Consider the following 19,564-nt stretch of genomic DNA (forward strand, 5'->3'; position numbering starts at 1 on the left):
AAGTCAGCTATACAGGAGTGTACTAACAGCTGCTGTCGTCAGCACACACAGATAACATTTTCCCATATGCAAAGCCTACAGAAGAGCATCACAGCTAGTCTGAATGTGAATTTCTGGAAAGATATGGACAAAGATGATTAAGTACTAAGGAAAGCAAGGAGAACAGCTAGGAATAAACTAAACTGACTGCTAGTATCTTAGCTTTTTTGGTACAACAGCTACTCTATCTATACCTCTTCAAATTGTAAATAAAGTATTTTAAGTTACATCATTTTTACTTACTCTGCATGAATGAATGACAGAATGACAGTGACAGAATATGGAAGAGAAGGCTTCCATTGGAGGCTGCAGATCATCAAGAGAAGATCAAGAAAAACAGAGTCCCCAAATTCATGGCCCCATGGTGTGCTCAGGGTGGGGTCTTCAAATGGACTACTGTCAAAATTTGAACAAAGAAAATCATGCATTGTGTCCAAAATAAAAAGATTTAAAATAAATGGGTCAGCTGTAGTTTCTGAATTTACACCTGCAAGCTTCCCTTTCTGGCCTTTAAATGTATTTCCTAGACGAAGTAGCCTCTTATCTCCAGTAGATGGAGTCCTGAGAAGAATCCAAAGTAAGCAGACATTCTTAGGCAGCAGATGAGCAGAAAGAGGAGCAATAGAAAAGACATAAAATAACACATGACCATAGGATCAAAGGAGAAAGAAGAATTTGGGTTAGAGCAGAAATAAGGAGCAAAACATGGGGACTGACATGAAAACATTAGCTGGTGAGGGCAGGCAGAGAGTGTTCAAGGAGAAAATTGAGCAGTTATTTGTAGTTGGAATGTTATACAATGTGATCTTGGAAAAGGAATAAACCACTTAACTTACAGCTGCTTGGAAGATAGGAAAACAAGAAGTCCAACATGAAAAAAAAAGAGATGAGAGACATGGCAGATTCAGCAATCTGAGTCAGCCAATCCACATCTCTGAATCTCAGTTATGCCTCTACTTTCAAACCTTACAGTTCATCTGATCCTTAACCTTCTTTCCATGCCCTCTGTGTTATCATAGAATAACCCAAGTTGGAAGGAATACATAAGGATCACTGAGTCCGATCCCTGGCTTCACACAGAACCGTCCAAAAATCAGACCTTATGTCTGAGAATGTTGCCCAGATGCTTCTTGAATTTTGACAAGCTCATTGCTGTGACCACTGCCTTGGGAAGCCTGTTCCAGTGCCCAGCCACTCTTTTGTGGAGAACCTTTTCCTGATATCCAACCTGTGTTGTTGGCTCCTTCAGGATCAGGAGAAGCGTAAGAACACACACCTTATCTCCTTCCACTACTCTTCATTATCCAGGGAACGTTATTTTCTTTTTGCTCATGGCCTTCAGGTGCTGGGGCATCCTGGCTTCTAGGTCATTTACTGCCCTTGTCAGATGTAGTGAGTGCCTGTAACTCGCCTATCCTGCAAGAGTTATGCATGCCTGGAAAGGCCAATAGTTAAAGCACTGCCCTTTACAGCGCGATTGATGTGTAAGCAGCTCCTCTTGGATGATTTCCCCTCCGCTCTACAATCTAACCTAGGCTATGTCCCAGACTGGAACTAAGGAACACTCCATGTTGCTCGTGTTGTCATAGTTTACAGATTAGTACAGCTCCATCTGCAAGTACTCTGTCAATTTGTAGTAATGACTTGCATTTTAGAATGCATCTTAGCTGATGCTCTCTAAGCACTTTTTGTACATTAACTGTCCCTGACAATGACAAACGTGATTATTCATCTTCACTTAGGGAAACAAAGGTAACTTGCCAATGACCATCTCAAGAAGCAATCTAAGACTTAATGGTTCTCCTGCTCAGAAATAAGCTGAACAAACACAGAACAAATTAATTCCTCCAATTAACAGATGTGATTTTTTAATGTTTACCTTCAAAACCATTTAATTATCTTAGTTTGTTTACTTCAGTGGCAACTCCTGAACAAATCTCTAGCCACAGGGCTTCTAATTACAGTCTTATTAATACTGCAAGAGTAACAGCTATTGATTTTTATGTTTTAAAGTACATTTTAGAATAAAAAAGAGTGAATAAAGAGACAACATTTGATTTCTGTAAGAATGTGGAAAGGGTTACAACTAAGCTAATCTCTGACACTTGATCAATTTTTGCCTTGTTTGAAGCTTTAACTAAAGGTGTAATTCTTTTTTCTTTTTTTTTTTTTTTTTTTATAACTTTACCTCAGCTTTGAAGTTTCTGTAAGCTCAGGGCAGCTTATCAGAAAAGTCCCTGAGAATGAAAGATGCTTAAATAGGGCTCCAACTGAATAAGATGAATTTCAGTCTTCCTACACAGAGGCTGAGCTTTTCAGTATAAGGCACATACTTATTCAATCCCAAAGCAGAAGAATGGATTTAACTGCATTGGATAATGCACAAAAATCCATCCTTAGAACCCTTGTATCAAAGGCTCTGCTGACGCTGTACTCCTATCTCAGATTGTTAGTGGCTCACAAGAGAGGAGACATGCCCTTTTCTTTGGGGCTTGATTTAGACATTGCAGTACAGTGCTGTACAACAGAGGATAACACATTTAACTCCTGAAGATTTAATACCTACATATGGAGAATATATATGCAGTCTTGCCAACCTATCTGATATCTTTGTATTCCTAAGCAGTCTCTTTTTGTCTGGCTGAGGAATGCTGCTTATCTGTTTTCATAAAAACACAAAGGAATTACCAAAGCATTATTTTTCCAGTAACATAATGGTTTACACTGGTGCAGTAATACTGTGGTAGGATTCAGTGTTTGGATTCTAACAAAATAAAGCAACCTACAGGGAGTGGGCAGACATCCAGCATGCAAGTGTGAAAAAGTATCAGATTATGACCCCATTTTGAGCTTACCAAGCAGTACTGGGCCTAGACAAGAGTTTTCCACCTCTCCTGTCAGCTGCTCGTGTGAATTTTTTGACTTTGTTCTGTTTCAGAAGAGTTAGTCTATAGAAGAAAAGTAGTTTTTTTGCTCACTCAGCTCATTCTCATCAATGAGTCAGGTAGTACTGATTCATGTAAGTAACTTGAGCATAGATATGGCATGTTAACAAGAGGCTAGAGGGAGGCTAGGAGCAGGGTGTCTTCTGCCATGGACTGCCTCAGGGAGAGTAACCAAATAAGGGAACTGTAATTTCTTAAACATGCTAACCCAAATCAATTGAGAACCTGTAATTTTAGAGTGATAACAAATCACACTATTAAAAATGAATTCTTCCATATAACAGTTTAGTATAAATTTATTTCTTTTAAATAGGAGAAGATATGTGCTTTCCTCACTAGAACTGAGAAAAGCACAACATTTTCAAAGCAATAAAATGACTTATGTGGCTTCCAACCCCACTTTTTTAAAACTGGCCAGGAATCCCTTAAAATAGAGGCTCTGCTTAGAGCCTATGTCATGAAACTGAAAATAGATACTGACTTCTGAATTCATCAACAAGCACTTAAAAATCCACACAGATGTTATTAACATAGTGATAACAAGCTGTACTTTCACTTTCCCTGCTCTCAAGTCACTGATTTACAGTACACCTTTACATTGTTATGATAAATAGCACCATTCAGACCTTCTCGTTCCTCATTAATAATGCTGCTTTGTTACTGTGCGATGAATCCTGTTTCTCATGAATGATGGAAAAATTCCTTTTAGTTTCTATGAGAAGATTAAGCTGACAGTTACAAGACTTCATTGCTGCTGCAATTATGTGCCATAATACATTTTTTAAACGAACAGAATACCTTTCTATATCCATGTTTTCCCCCCAACAAATTGTCCCTTCCTCTTTGGTGTAGGTAAATCTACATATAAACACATGCAAGCATGTATATAAATGAATGCATATAGAATATAAGTAACAAGTTAAAGATATTCTATGGCAATTTAATATGGGGTTAATTTTGCAGATGATATACAGTGCTGAAGTTGAAGAACATTAAAATAGAAGAGAAAGAAAATGCCTTTGGACATAAGTGTGATTGCACTGCTTTATAGCCACAAATTTTTGCACCTATTTGCAATAATTTAAAATTCATGTTGTTGCTGCAGAACTTAATTACATATGAGATCAGAGTCTAAAGGTGATTACTAAGAATAATTTAATAACAGGCATCACTATTGAACTAGGGAAACTCTATTTATTTCCATTGATTTTAAAATAACCAATTCCAAAGAGAAAGACAAAGACATTCCACCATATTTCCCTTTTAAAACTATTAAGTACTGTTCTTCATTAAGACCTTGACATCGTGAACTATTGCTGTACTTTCATGTCATGCAAAGGAAGCCAACTCCTGTGTCCAAGTGCATTTAATGGCAGTGATCCTTTTATAGCCTTGATTGCACAATATGAATAAGATGATCTGCCACTGGTCCTCATATGCTGTAACTAACACATCAGCCTGCTCACTACAGCATCCTTACAGACAAAGTGGTGAGATTTAAGTGAATGATATCGTGGTTGGAAAACTGGCTTAACTACTGGCCTCAAGAGGTAGTGACCAGAAATGCAAAATCCAATTGGAAGGTGGTTATTGGTAGTGTCCCACAGGTGTTCGTATTGGGGGAAATGCTGTTCAACACCCTCACTAACAACGTGACTGACAGAATAGAAGGCATTCTCAGAATGACTGTGCACAACATATTTGGAGGACCAGACTATACCGGAATAGCGCAAACACTGGAGGTCAGGGCTGCTATACAGATAAACTACTACACAGGAATCTCAATGTTCTACAAAGCCAGATGTAAAGCCCTGTACTTGGGCTGAAATAATCACATGGAACAGTACTGGTTGGAGCACAGCTATTTAAAAAGCAGATTTTCAAAAGAAATCCAGAACCTAGGGCTGCCAGTGGACAAGTTGAACATGAGTCCACAATACACCCTGGCAGCAAAGACTGACCACATGCCAGGCTGAATCAGGTGGAATAGCCACAACTATGACTCCTCCATGTAGATCATGCGTACATATTCAGTTCTGGTCTCCCTCACCAGGAAAAACACTACAATGCTGAAGCAAATCTGGTGGAAGAACACCACAAAGATAGCCAAGGGGCTGGAACACATGACATAGAAGAACTACATTTGCTAGAATTTAATGTTAAGGAAATATATTCTTATTGTCTGGAAATACTTAACAGGATAGTGCAGAGAATCTGCAAGTCTGGAGTCAGACTTACCTTGTAGGTTTACAATTCTTTCAACCGATATAATGACAGTACTTTATAATACTTTCCTTAATTTCATGAAATATAACTGAATAAATAGAACAGAATTTGCTTACACAAATAATTTTATTTGGTATCCAAAGACATTTCTTAATATATTTAACCCAGACCGTTAGCACTTACTTAGCAGGTAAGGCCTTTAAACTAAATTTTTAATTTCACTTGTGATGACTTCCTTACACATTCACTAGGGTTTATTAAAAAAAAAAACACCAATGAAGTAGATTTTATCTTCAATTCTCTCTACAGAGCAGAGCTCAGCATTCTACTAAAAAAAATACTCAAAATGACCTCTGTGGAGATTGTTCTGTGCTAAATTAGTTCAAAGTCTTCTATCTGCAGTATTGGAGGGAATATCTGAAATCACTTGATTTGTTTAACAAAAAAAAAAAAAACAACAAACCACCACCGCCAATCTAAAGCTTTAACAAAGTGCCGTATTCTTCTGTCTTATCCCGATGTCTCAACTACACATATTACATTTCTACACAAAAAGCATGGGTTTAAACAGTAATGCATACAAATGCTTTCTTAGATCAATTTTTTTAGTCTGATCTATTATTAAGTATTAAATATTACATATATGAAAACTTGTTAACTCTAGAAAGTAGTCAGTGCATCTTTTTAACATCTGCACAATCTCTTCCATACTGCAGCCACAAGAGAAAGCAAAAGGAAAATAAAAAAAACATAATATAAGTAAAGTAAGACAACATAAGTAATATCAGATTTCAGATATTTCATAAAGATGCCACGGAGAGATCAATGAGATTTTGAAGCTGATTCTAAGGGTCATCAGGGCTTTCCATGCGAGGAAAATGAAATTTCTTTATTTTTGTTTAATTAAGCCATTGAGATATTAAGTATCTGAAACAGTCTTACCTTATAGAATTATGATAAGGCCTCTCAGCAGATGAATTATTTCCTCACTTACATCAGATTAGTAGAACTAGTTACCCTTTTAGTCTTTTGCCACTGTGCATTATAAAGCTGCATCCCAGCAGTTAACAGCATGAAACAACAAATTTGGATTCTTAAGTTTCTTGCGAAGGTACCAGCTGATTCAATATGAGGCCTATGCAACCAGTATTCAACAGAAGAACTCCCCCAAATGGGCAGAAAGCTAACAGTGCTTCCAGCTATCCAGGGCAAGAGACACCAAAAGGTATGCGATATATCTGATGAAACGCAAGAATTCATTTGAAAAGACTGCCACTATAAGCTATTTTTTCTGTTTTATGTAATCAAAAGGATACTCAAAGTTTTAATGGTAACACCTGAAACAAGAGCCTTTGACCCTAAGAAACATGAATGATAAACAACTGGTATTATGCCTAGGTTTTCACAAGGAGACAAAACCTACATCAAAGTACTCCATATGAAGAACAATTACTGTGTATGTAAAAAACTGGCGTATGAGATATCATCCAAAGAAAACAACTAGTACGAGCTGCCTGTACAGCTGTCTGACTGATCTGACACAAGGGCTTCCAATATTTTGGGACAGAATACATACAACCCGTCACAGAAATGCAGTCACCTTACTCATAGACCAGAGCAACTGTTAAAAACTGGCAATGCTGTGTAATGTCCTAACAGTAAGGAATGGGAAAGAAAAACAAAATTGAGTTTAATTACATTGAAATTTGGACATAATGCCAGCTATAAGAATTCAGACACTTGTACTGCTTCCTCATCAGGCATTCTTTGAAAAAACTACTCTCTGATTCTTTCATCACTGCCCTATTTTTTACCCTGGGGAAATAAGACATTTTATGGTGCAAATATTTAGCCAATGGATGATAACTGACATTGTTGTTGCATATGCACAGGTACTTGAGTCTGGTGTTAGCCTGTGTAATGTCAGCCTATCCCTCCTCCGCAGAGACATGCAAATCTTTTAAGCCCCTAAATTTGAGTTTTCTCCCAGTGTCACCTTTATGAAGGGTGTCCAGGTTCTCTCCTTTGAAACTACAGTGCCCTACACCCATTCCTAAAGTCTTCACATACAAGAATGATTTGTTTCCTCTATCAAATGAAAATTCACTTGCCATGTGCTATTCTCCTTCATTGACATATCATAGGAAACGTTGGAGTACTGGTTTCTTCAAAGAAATGTGCTTTTAGAAAATAAAAAATCATATATTTAATTTCTATTATTTGAAAATAGCAAATATTTCAGGAGAAAAAGCTATTTTGCATGCTACACAAAAAAAATTATGTTTCGTGATTCAAAGCTGATACAGAAAGGGCTATAAACACCTGTTTTGGTACATTTATCTGTTAATGTATGACTGTTACAGAAGTTGGGATTCTGAAACTGCTTTGCAGATTTATGACAATTCCTCAGGAATTGAAAAGTGCTTTTAAAATTACTTTAGCAGTTTGTGACATTTGCATATCTACTGCTGTGTGTTTTATGCAATATTAAACTGAATTATATGCATTTTTTAGATGAGAACTGTAAATTTTAAAAGAATGGGTTGCAGTTCTCAGTGTAAGCATTGCAAAACAGAGACGAAAATTAATATTGAATTGTTTGAAATGTCAGTCTTTTGAGTGAGATGCATGTCCTGTATATTTAACTATATTTTATAGTTTGTGCAGAAGAACAGAAATAAATTGTTTATCATCTCAAAATGTAATCCACAGGTCAGGGCATTTTCTTATGAAGTGTACATCAATGTGCTGAAAAGGTACTTCTATTGTCTGTTTCTTTGATTTCTGTTGGGTTTTGCTTTTGCTTTTGGCAGTTGCAATGAGTCTGGACTTCTCTGGGCCGTCTCCATAAGATTTTTAAGACCTGCACTCAGAATTTAATCTTAAGTAATACTGAATGCGAACAGAGACTTAAAAAACCCATAATATGTCTTAACTAAAGTTGCCACTATCATCTAGATAAGCTGTCATGCTGCAATACTGCAGATGACTCTCTTGAGACTTTGGCATTTAAAATATAAATGCAGGCATTTTCTAGGTGTTTTTTTTTTTTTACAGTTTATTCCACAGAGAGGAAAAGCTAGCCTGCAGCTGGGTCATAGTATTGTGAAACACCTTGATCTTATTATATGGAAAAGAAACACTGTACATTTATTTAACTACAGCTTTACAATGAACACTCTATCTCTGTTAGAGGTGTTCTCTGCTACAGTAGACTTGAGACTGTATTCAGTTATTTCTGATGCTTTGAGTGGCAACAGAAAATTGTAGTGCTTTTTCACTAATTGCTCTTGCTAATTCTAGAAAACTAACTGAAGGGCAGCAAGACAGCTAAACAAAAAAACTTCGTAAGATTTTATCTGCTAACCTTTAGTCCCCCCAAAAATAACCACCAAGTCTCTGGCTACCCACCCAAGTTCTCACTACAGGACTAGTTCAACCCTGAGATCCAATACTTCAGGTGACAAAGGTCATGAGGGTGAACACCTAAGCAGGGCCATTTTCTTGTTTACACCAGAAGCTACCTGACTACCTGACCAGCTTAACTGCCAGATTTTTAGATGATTCATGGTTGAGAGAAATCCCTCAAAATCCATAGCGACTCAGATGCAAAGAAGACTTGATCTTAAATTTGATCTTAAAAATGAAAATTTAGTTACTAACCCTGCTTTTCTCCCTAAATCTCTTTACTTGAGAATGTTATTTAATTAGAAACGAAGGGTGAAAGAAATCTTTCTTAACCTCTGTATGTAACAGATCTGATTGTCAGAAATACAGCTGAGATAAACCAGAGCAAAAGGCAATACACAAGTGGCTGAAGGTACCTGAAAAGTCAAAATTGCTTTGACACAAAGCTTTCATACTATAATTGAAGAACATTCAGCATTTAAACTTCTATCAGTTTAAATTCTCAGCTAAATTATATATACAACATCAGAAACCAGGGAGTCTGGACTTTGCATGTATTTACCATCTTAACTAATATCTTTCCTGTCACTGATACGAAGTAAAGAGCATGAGCATTACATCCTATTTCGTAAATCAACTTCTTGATAACCACCTCTTCTAACTCAGGTATTTACTCTAATATGTGTGTTGCACAGCTCATCTACTAAACACAGAAACCAAACTGCAATAAAATTGATACAAATTAAAACAAATTGCAGCATATATTCTTTCTTCAAATTCTTCTGAACAAATGCATATGATTTGAGATAATGCCTTCTGGCATTTTACACATTGTGAATTTCTGTCAATTTAACAATTCAGTAACTGAATCACATTATAAGATGATTAAAAATTCAATAAAAAAGCAGTGCCTTTCAGATCTTTGCAGATCTATTTGTGACAAATTCAGAAGTGCTCACATTTAAAAAGGAGAGAAAAGTGTTTACACACTCTAAGTGGGATGAAAACTGCATACTTGATTTAATCATCTCCCAATCCATCACTGTGTTCCCCAATAACATAAATTACTATTACTCAGAATTTCTTATAGCTTTTGTTTTTGTAGTTAAAAAAAAATACCATCTGCACTTGGATTTATTATAGATACTGAAACAAAGTTATGGTATTAAAATGCGTCCATGTTTTACGATAGGAGAAACCCATGTCACTATTTATACTCCAGAACATACTGCTGTTAGAATACAAACAGTTGTTTTTGACATGTTTTCTGCCTGCCTGCTGAAAGCAAATCTTTCCAAATGTGAATCAATATCACAGTTTGAAATAACAAGTCTGACCCTGCTTTGAGTACTAAGCTGGGCAAGATGACCTCCTGAGGTTCCTTGTAACCTGAATTGTGCAGTGAGTCTAACAATGTTCTACCATCTTTCAGAATTCTGTATCCTGATTCTACTTAATGGGAAAATACTGGTGGTAGGCAGATGGTTGGACTGAATGATCTTGAGGTCTTTTCCAACCTTGGTGATTCTATGATCCTATGATTCATTACAGTTGTAAATACCTGACAGACATTCCAAACTCTCTCACGTTTAGCAATAAAACTTTGAAACAAACACCAGCTACTTCGAACACTCAAATACATATATGTTGCCCATGAGATGCTAAAACATACATTCAGTGTCAATTTATGCATTCCCTTTTTCTCTCTCTCAGCAGTGGCTGAGCAATAGTAGAGCTTGAGATCCCCTTTATCATGTTAGATAAACCACTTTCTGGGTGTTTCTCTCTCTGTTAGGGAGTCTAATATTTAGACACCTAGCAAGATTAAGCAGACTATAACAAGCTGAGCAACAATTCAATGGACATGCTATCTCAAAACTATGTTACCAGCAGATAAGCAGTGAATTGAGAATGATTCATTCCTGACATCCTGAAACAAGAGTAGTTATTCAAAAATACCCCTTCTTTAAAGACCCTGTTTCAGGGCTTGCTTCAAAACCTTGTGAAAACCTGAAATTTTACCTTTAACTTCATTTATTTGAATCATGCTTTTGCAGCAATATTCACAAAAAGGATGCCTTAAGTATTGCAGATCTTTAATTTGTCCGCTCTCTGCCTTAAATCTAGAGCCCTGAGTAGACACGTGGCTTCTCTACGCATTGTAAGCAAAGAGTTACATAAGGATGCATCTTATGCATGTGCCAATGGGTCAATGAAAATCATTAGTGCAACTGTCCTACCTCTTCAAGGATGAGTGGCCAAAATACCTCCAAAACCATCTTTTGTTTAACTACAAAACTACATCCCAAAATGTGTGAGTGGTGCTCTTGAAACAGTGCTGCAGTGTTTTCTCTCAACCACCAATGGCTCAGAATAACATTAGAAACCACTGTCAGGATAAGAGCAAACTGACAGAAAGACCTGAAGCACAACACTTTGTACCAACAGTGCTCAACAAGCAATAGCAGCTGTCAACTGTTCTCACAGCTCAGCTCCACATCCCTCAGCTGTGGCACTGCCAGAAAAGAGACAACATTGATAGATCTTCCCAATGGTGTTCTTTTGGGAAATGATAGAGAAAGGGTACTGTTTTGTAAAGACAAAGGTCCTCAAAAGTGAGCAGAAAATGAACACAAATTGAGTGTCATCTGGAATGTAACTGGGCAGTTATGTCCAAGGATAGAGAATCAAGTGCTGTATAACCAAGTGTCAATACAAAAAAACAAAACAAAACAAAACAAAAAAACAAACAAACCAAAACAGGCCAAATTTACTATGTCTTTGTCTCAGTGGGGTCTAATTTCAGCGAGGAAAAAGATTGATTTCCCCTCTACCTCAGCCTCCAACTAGACTACACATGGCACAATGAAGGTGATATTAAGGACAAGGAGCACACACTAAATGAAACCCAGGAAGAACTCACTGAAGAAAATGTTATATGGTGATGGCTTAGAAAAATTTTGAGAGGCTTGGCACCAAACTTTATCAATATAAACACACTTAGTAGATCTGTGACAAAACCAAAATAGATCAGCAAATTTGACAAAGTCTAGAAAGAAATTTCTGGTCATTTCAAAATGACAGTCTTTTCATTTGCTTTGTGGTTTGCTACAGGTGAGTCTGGATTTTAGCAAGCTTTCTGCTATATTTGCCAGATGCCACAACACTGATTCACGGGCTGCTTGGCAACAGCAGCAAAGAAATATCTCATTCTACGGCGCATTTCAGTACAAATTTCTCAGCTGGGAATGGGAGAACAGCATCACTGAAAAAGAAACTGTAAAATGAATCTCCAAGATGCATTTAAAAAATGCAGTTCTACTTATGCAATCTTTACTACCTATACAGATGGACAGTTCACCTTTAAGAAAAGTTATCTGAAGGGGAAAAGGCCAATTTATGAGGCAGTTTGTCATTACAAGAATCTGACAAACTGAAACTTCAAAGAGGCAAGATAAACAGGATGCTGACTGTACTTAGAAAGACACTCATGTAATGAACACCAACAAGCCTCTTTTGAGTCCTCTTAGAAGATCTCTCAGAACATGTTGAATTTTAATATTCACAAAAATAGACAACCTATGACAAGTTGAAATCCTTGACAACTGCAGATGTTTGTAATTTCTGCAAATGAGATGTATGATGTGACCTACTAGCTATAAAAAATTCACAAGAGAAATAATGACCATTATTCCTGTTTCTTCAACATTCGATGACATAAGACAAAGAAATGAGCATGTAAACGTCACAGCTGAAATGGTTCAGGAATCATGGTCAAACCTTCCCTATCATATCGGCATGTCTGTACCTTGCTTTGGAGTTATAAATTACAACTTCCCAGAATTATTCCACAAATAATTTAAATTTAAGCAACGCTGTGCTCATTACCAGCTGACAGATAAATAAATCTATTGTCAACGGAATCTTTCCACCTTTTCAAAATTCATCTTTGTTTATATCACACATTCTCTGATAATTACATAAAACATTAAAATTTGGAGGCTATGCAATCTTATCCATAATTTGACAAGCATTTCGTATGGCATATCACATTAAAAGACAGCTCTAATTTTTGCACACTTAGCCTTACATTCCTAATAAAATTTGCAGAGCTAAGAAGGAAATAAAACTTTCACAGAATCACAGAATTGTAGGGGTTGGAAGGGACCTCTAGAAATCATCGAGAGCAACCCCCAACCCCTTCAATTAGAAGGACTAAAATACTGAATTACAAAGACTATAACATGCTGAAGACTGAAAGTGAAGGTTGGAACATGAGATAAAATGAAAAGATAATCAGTTATTCATTCAGCTCAGATGGCCTGACACACTTGCTTCAGCAGCAATTTCTACTCTAAGATTCCGAGAAAACAACAGAAAAAACCCACTAAGAACACACGTGCAGCATCCTGAAGCAACTTCCTGAAGACTGAACATAATACAGCAAACTTGAATTTCATGTCTTTTTTGCCAACTATCATGTGAGCAAAAGCTGAATGATCAGGTTGGTCTTGCATGCAAAGCATCAACTTGAGTTCAGTTCCTGGGTACCCCAGCAGGTTTATACTACTCATCATTCACTACCTCCGTTTGCTTTACCACATTTTGTCAGTGAAGTTCTCACTATTTTGTACAAGAAGTGAGGGGAGACTGCCTTGCTTTAACAAGCACTGCTCTTACGAAGCACTGAATACAAATAATAAAGCATTATGATCAAAGTATTTATCTGTGGAATTCTGTAATTAAGGGCAAAGTATTACAGTACACAGTAATGATAACAAATTAACTACCTAGCACAAATGAAGAACAATGTGCACTGAAGGTACAGAGGAAGTAGAAATAATTTTTGTCATGATTGTTAAACTAATTTAAAACAAAAAAACCAGACATTTTTTCAAACACAGAACATGAAAATAAAGTTTAAATGATTCACAGCATTTTTATGAATTATAGCTAAAAAAAAGCAAAACAAATTGAAAAACCACCATAAAACAAAAAATACAACAGAAAACCTAAAAAGTTTGCTTACCATACCATCAGAATTCAGAACGAACAATGATTTAGATAACACTGTTTTCTCCCTTATCTGCACATATTTGAAAATTATGCATCTCCAAGCTCTGCTGCTGGACCTACTAATATGTCCAGTAAATTCCTGAGACCATCTTTTAGGTTTATGATTTGACACTTCATAATCTCCAATATCACTTCTAATAGAGAACCTGAGGATCAGAGGTGGCTGCTCTGTCACATTCTTGATCTGGAAGACGCAAGTGCCACTGTCAGCCTATGAATAAAGCACTAAAGTAGAACAAAGCCATCACTTTTCTTCTGGAGATTACAGTATGACAAATCATAAAATGCTGCATGATGTTTAATTAATTTAACAGTTCCTTGCAATATAGTACTAAGTCGTCACATAAAATGTGAACATAAAGCATTAGAGAAAGAATTAAAGAAATTATGTTAGAAATGTGAGAATAATCTTTCATCGTGCTTATCCTGCTGTAAGCAAGAAGAAAACCAAACACAAAATACAGATAGTTGGGAAAGAACATACCTATTAACTCCTTATTTCTGACATCTAAGGCCATGTTTCGTAAAGCTGTAGCAACTGCACATACCACCCGGTCATTGTCTATTCGAAGCAGTTCTACCAGGATTGGCAGTCCTTTTTCTTTGCGGACAGCAGCACGGATATACACTGACCACTGTAAAGACACATGGAGAGCATGGTGAAGAAAGTGAAAAATCCATTAAAGACAGTAAAGCATCTGAGGTTACAGGGCAAGGAGTAAAAGAAACATGTAAGCTCAAAGGAGAGGAAATAATTGCATTTATGATGCTAAGCAACCACTTGATTTGGAAATCAGCACCCATTTTTTTTTTTTTTTATGGTGGCAGGGAAATTAATTGATGAATTAACTTGAATCCTAGCACACCTGGTTACATTTTACAGCCTAAGTTCCGACTTCGGCTTTGCATCAACATTTGCTATACAACGTTCCATGGCATTTTTTCTCTGCTGAAACCACAAAATTATATTATAATATATACTACAAAATACGTTCAAGAAGTCTAAGAATTTCTTTGTTATAATTGTAAAATCAAATATTATAAAAACATGATAATGCTTTTAAAATTTCTCTTACGATTGCTAACTCGTTCAGAAAGAAAAATGAGACTGTTATACATCTGATTTTGGCACCTGTAGTGGCCCCTAGCAGTCAGTAATTCACATACCAGCTGACTCAAGCAGGAGAGGGTTTGTGCAGTGCACATACTGCTTCTCTACTAGTTGTAGCAGAGGAGCCTGTAGGTATCTCCCACCTGGCACCTGGATGACAACACTGGCACAGCCAAGTCTTTATCCTGAAGTGAAGCAGCATTTTCTTCCATGAATACTCTTTTTTGTTTAACAGCAGAAATGATGAACAGAGTTCTTATTTCTAAGAGCTCTAAATGCCCTAAAGATATGGCATTTAAATAAAGAGAGGTGAAGGTAAAGTTCTGGAACCCCTAGGACTTTGAAATATTTCAAATATTTTAGAAACTAAGATGATAAGCCCAAACATTTTCAGATCATGGTTCCCTTGTTTTTTGACAAAACTTTAACGAACAGTTATATCACACTTCAAAGAACAGTCAGATCACAACAGTGATCCTCCAGAAACAGTAAGAGCAAAAACAAATTCCATGACATAAAGCATTAGAAAAAGGAAAGCACACTTACTGCCACCATGCATATGACCTCTACTTAGCATAGCTGAGGTGCTCACTTTAGAAAGCAAGCATCTGTTTATACTGTTACAGACAGGTGCCCTGAGCAGCAAGAGGTCAGAACACATTTTACAGTAACACCAGTAGAAATAAACAGGCAATGGCTGCAATCCTGTGATGTTTAGAGCACATATTCATTCTTTGTTATATGACTCAGAGGAAAGTGGGAAAAAGGAAGACAAATCAGCATTCAGAGAGTATTACTTTATCATCTTTCTTCTGTAGTAAAGATGCACAGCAAAAACTAGCTGGCTGGACTTTGCTGTAGACCAAAGTGATAATGGTTGCAATAAGCTTTTTAGTCAGGTACATGGGATGTGGAGCTCAGCATCACTGAGCACAATAATGTAATATGTCTGAAATGTAGATGTGCCACCGTTTACTGCAATGAAGAACAGCTCTAAGGTGAAAGATAAACAGTAGCAGGATTCTTGGCTGACTGTACCCTCTGCTTCTCTGGTGCCTTCTGTACAACCAGCATATAGGATCACTGGATACAAAACAACTAATTCATAAAGATCAGTGATTTTAACTGAAAGTATCTGCTGAAAAAAAATAATACTTTCCTGAAACTTGATTGTAATGGGATATTAAAAGACACATTGAAAACGCCAAAGTAATTTTTTGAGCTTCTTTTTTAATAACCACATATATACCTCCCAGTTAAGTGTGCTGTCACCTGCAGCTGGGTGCACCCAGAAACTCCCATTCCTGTATTTTCTACGCCTCTCCTATGAAAGACCACCACCGTATCTACTGTGACTACATGGTGATTTCCAGCATGAAAGTTCAAGTTCACAGTGAGACTGTTTTGATAATGCAGTGAGCCCGTTCAGTTGAAGAACTCAAGCTACCAGAGAGAGATGCTGCTGCCCTTAGTAAAAGTACATCCCAGATGTAGAGCTTTTAATATGGATTATACAGGGAATCAGTAGGAGTGGTCTGTGGGTGGTTTTTCTTTTTTATATACTCCAAACCAGAGAGTATCCAAAATGATTTTATTGATTATTCACTGTATTACAAAACTCTTCAGAATAAAACCTCCAAGAACAGTTTTCCTTTGCATTTTTCATTTAACTGTCAAGGGAAAACACAAGCACTTGTTTTTCAAAACTCAGTATTACAACAGACTTCTTGTTTGTAGCATTTTTGTCATATATTGCAAAAGGCTAAAAGCAGCAAGCTGAGTTACGAAATACATTAACAAATGTGTTTTTTAACCCAGGAGAGAACCAAAGACAATACAGGAGAAACAGTGAAATAAATCAAGCGTGAAAAAAAGAAAATGCACACCCTCCTTTCTGAATAATTGACACATAAGTCTTCAGTATCTGTAATGTACCAATTAATTTGATAATAGTCAATTATACAGCTTTAAAGTTCTCACATGGAGAAAAACCCAGATATGTTTTACAGACGGACATATGCACACATAAATAAAACAATGTGTGAGACAGGGAAAAGTATACGTGAAACCTCTCATCTCCCCTGCACATTCCTTTTTCCCCCCAGCTCTCTTCTGAAACTGGAAAAGAACAGTGAGAATGCCATCTGCTTTGGAGAAGTTCAGAGGCTCCTCTTTGCGAATTGCTATCATTTCAGCTGGGTTTCAAGTCAGGCACCTTAGGCAGAAAGACAGAAATGCCTATTAATTGTTTCAACAGTCTCCCGAGAACTTTCCATTCTGCAAGTACTAAGAACTGTCTGTGTCTCTTTCCTAAAACTGCCAATTAGGACAAGTCTCTGCAAGCAATTATGCTGTGCTCTGTTTCAGGAAGACTCAAATTGAGATGCCTCAAAATTGCTGTTTTATTCTCTCAGAGAATGGAAAAATTGATTCACTCCTGCATATACTCATCATTCTTTTGTTTGCCTAAAGCCATCATGAAACATTCCTGCGTTTCCACTTTGCAGGTCAATTGCTAATATGAGCTCAGTGAAGTAGAAAAGAAAGAGATGAAAAATCATAAAAAAAAAAAAAAAAAAAAAAAAAAAAGAGACAAAGGGTTTGTTGCCTACTGGTGAATGAGGCACTCTGCCAATATACTTAATCATCCTGTTACTCCACAAATCAGTGGCAGTGTCAATGGTCAAATAATGGTTCAATCTGTACAGAGAAATGACTCCTATGGGAAGAGTGTGCACTTCAGAGTGAATAAGGAAACAAATAAGCAAAAATCATTATTGCATCAGGTTGCAGCTAAATTATCAAACATGGGAGCCACAATCTGTGCAGGAATAGTATTCACAGATAATTGAATTCAGAGGGCATAACTACTACACAACACCTTAAAGACATCTAGAGCATCTCTATGTCCACTTTCATTAGTAGTTTTATTTATTTTTGTCATGGTAATTAAGAAGAAAAATACAACAATCTGGTAAATTATTTTTTACGTTTGTCACTGTTATTATAGAAGACCATTTCTAGAGCTGCACATCCATAGAGATTAACTACATTAGGCTGAAACTTAAAAGAATAAAAAGATAAGTTTGATCTAGATGAATTAAGAAAAAAAAGTATTTAACAAGTTAACTCCTTTAAGCATTGCATATAGTTTTCTATATTCTCCAATGGATCACCAACATAGGAGGACAAACCAAAAATGAAGAAATGCTCAACAAAGAATGAAAAATGAGCAAAATAAACAAAACATCACCCAAGAAATACTAATAATTGAATAGCCTTGATATTTACATGCATTCACTTTCCTGCCACAGAAATCAGTGTTACTTGATTATCTCCAGAATATTTCAATCATATACTTCATTTTCAACTAGCATTTGCATTGTACAATGCAAATTCAGCACTATGCAATTCAGCACTATTATGCTATGACTCTGTAGAGATAACAAATGTAAAGGGGAGGTAGAAACTACAGCAGGAAAGACAATTCAGGGCAGCAAGTATGACAGGGCAGGATAAACTACCAATAGAACCAAGCAGATTAGAGAGAGGACAGGTTTGTTAGGTGGTATTAACCCATTAATTTCCTTCTGCACTGCGATCTTAGTCAAGCTCTAAGAGAAAGGAAAAATGAGGTAGATAAACACTTCAAAATAAACAAAATATTAAAATGCTGTGAACAGAGGATAACTTAAGTGTTTGAGAAAGTTCAGAAGGAATTGCCCATTGCATCCTGTCATCCTTGGTTCTGCAGTACGAGTATGTAATTTGTACTCAAATGATCTGAGAGCCATTATAACGACTTTTCTAAGCACTGGAAACACTGTCCAAGCCTATCATTATAAATGAAAGGCTTTAAGACAAAAGTGGTGTACCTCATGTAGTACAGTAATTTACTGTACTTGTATTACTGTACTGTGTCCCTATTCACCGAACTGACCACCAAGCTGATCAGCTCATGATGTCTGTGATACCTGTGATACAGCTGTTCCCAGCAACAGGTTTCCTCAATATCATCTAGACCTTTGAATACTGTCCTCCTCCCTACAGAGCTAATACATTTCTCTGTGCTAACTGCTGCAGCCTCATAGGTGTGGGGTTCCATCTAGGTTAAGAATGTCTGCTAGATTAGTGCACTGATTCTTCCAAAAGGTGCCTCCAGGGATTTGCTGATGAATTACAGCAAGTGGTGTTCTCCACTCTACCATAAGAGAATTCATAATGGAAATATTTTGAAGAAAAGAAACTAAGGTCTTCCCACTGGAATCCAGAAAAACATCCTCCTCAAACAGCCTGATGAAACTCTAAAGGAATAACATGACTAATTATTTGCATCAGAAAAGCCTGGCAGGGAACTCACAATATGGCCCAGCCTGATAAGAAAAGATTGATAACCTAGATGTCTGCTACTTTAGACAATTATTATTCACTATCTGCAAGAGTTTGGAAGGCAAGGCACTCCAAACATCTTTCTTTTTACTCTTTGAAGTAGTTGCAGGGAGTTTCTGACTGCATCAGTCCCTTTTATGTTTGCAGTTCCTTTATGTAATAACTTATTAGAGCTCTTGCTCCCATGGGACTTAAGATTTCTTCAGAATGGAATTAAGAAAATAAATGTAGTTGCTTGCCTAAAGAATGAAGGCTGGTATCTCATCTAGCTATCTTAAGGGATTAGACCACTGACCCAGAAACACCCATTCACACGGATATTGTACCAACTGGTAGTCAAAGGCAGGTGCATTCCACTGTCTGCCCCAAA

The 19,564-nt window shown here is 36.8% G+C and overlaps 1 protein-coding gene across 2 annotated transcripts in view; it reads right to left on the minus strand.

The window, feature by feature from the left end:
* Positions 1-19,564, minus strand: part of CTNND2 (catenin delta 2) — a gene marked incomplete at both ends in the record, with an annotated part of 505,693 nt that overhangs the window by 49,062 nt on the left and 437,067 nt on the right. For both annotated transcript variants that reach the window (XM_079533797.1, XM_079533798.1), the window contains one exon: positions 14,179-14,329. In XM_079533797.1, coding sequence (XP_079389923.1) covers positions 14,179-14,329 — 151 coding nt within the window. The remainder of the gene's footprint in view (positions 1-14,178; positions 14,330-19,564) is intronic.

The sequence above is a fragment of the Tetrao urogallus genome, assembly GCF_951394365.1.
Source record: "Tetrao urogallus genome assembly, chromosome: 3".
Lineage (NCBI taxonomy): Eukaryota > Metazoa > Chordata > Aves > Galliformes > Phasianidae > Tetrao > Tetrao urogallus.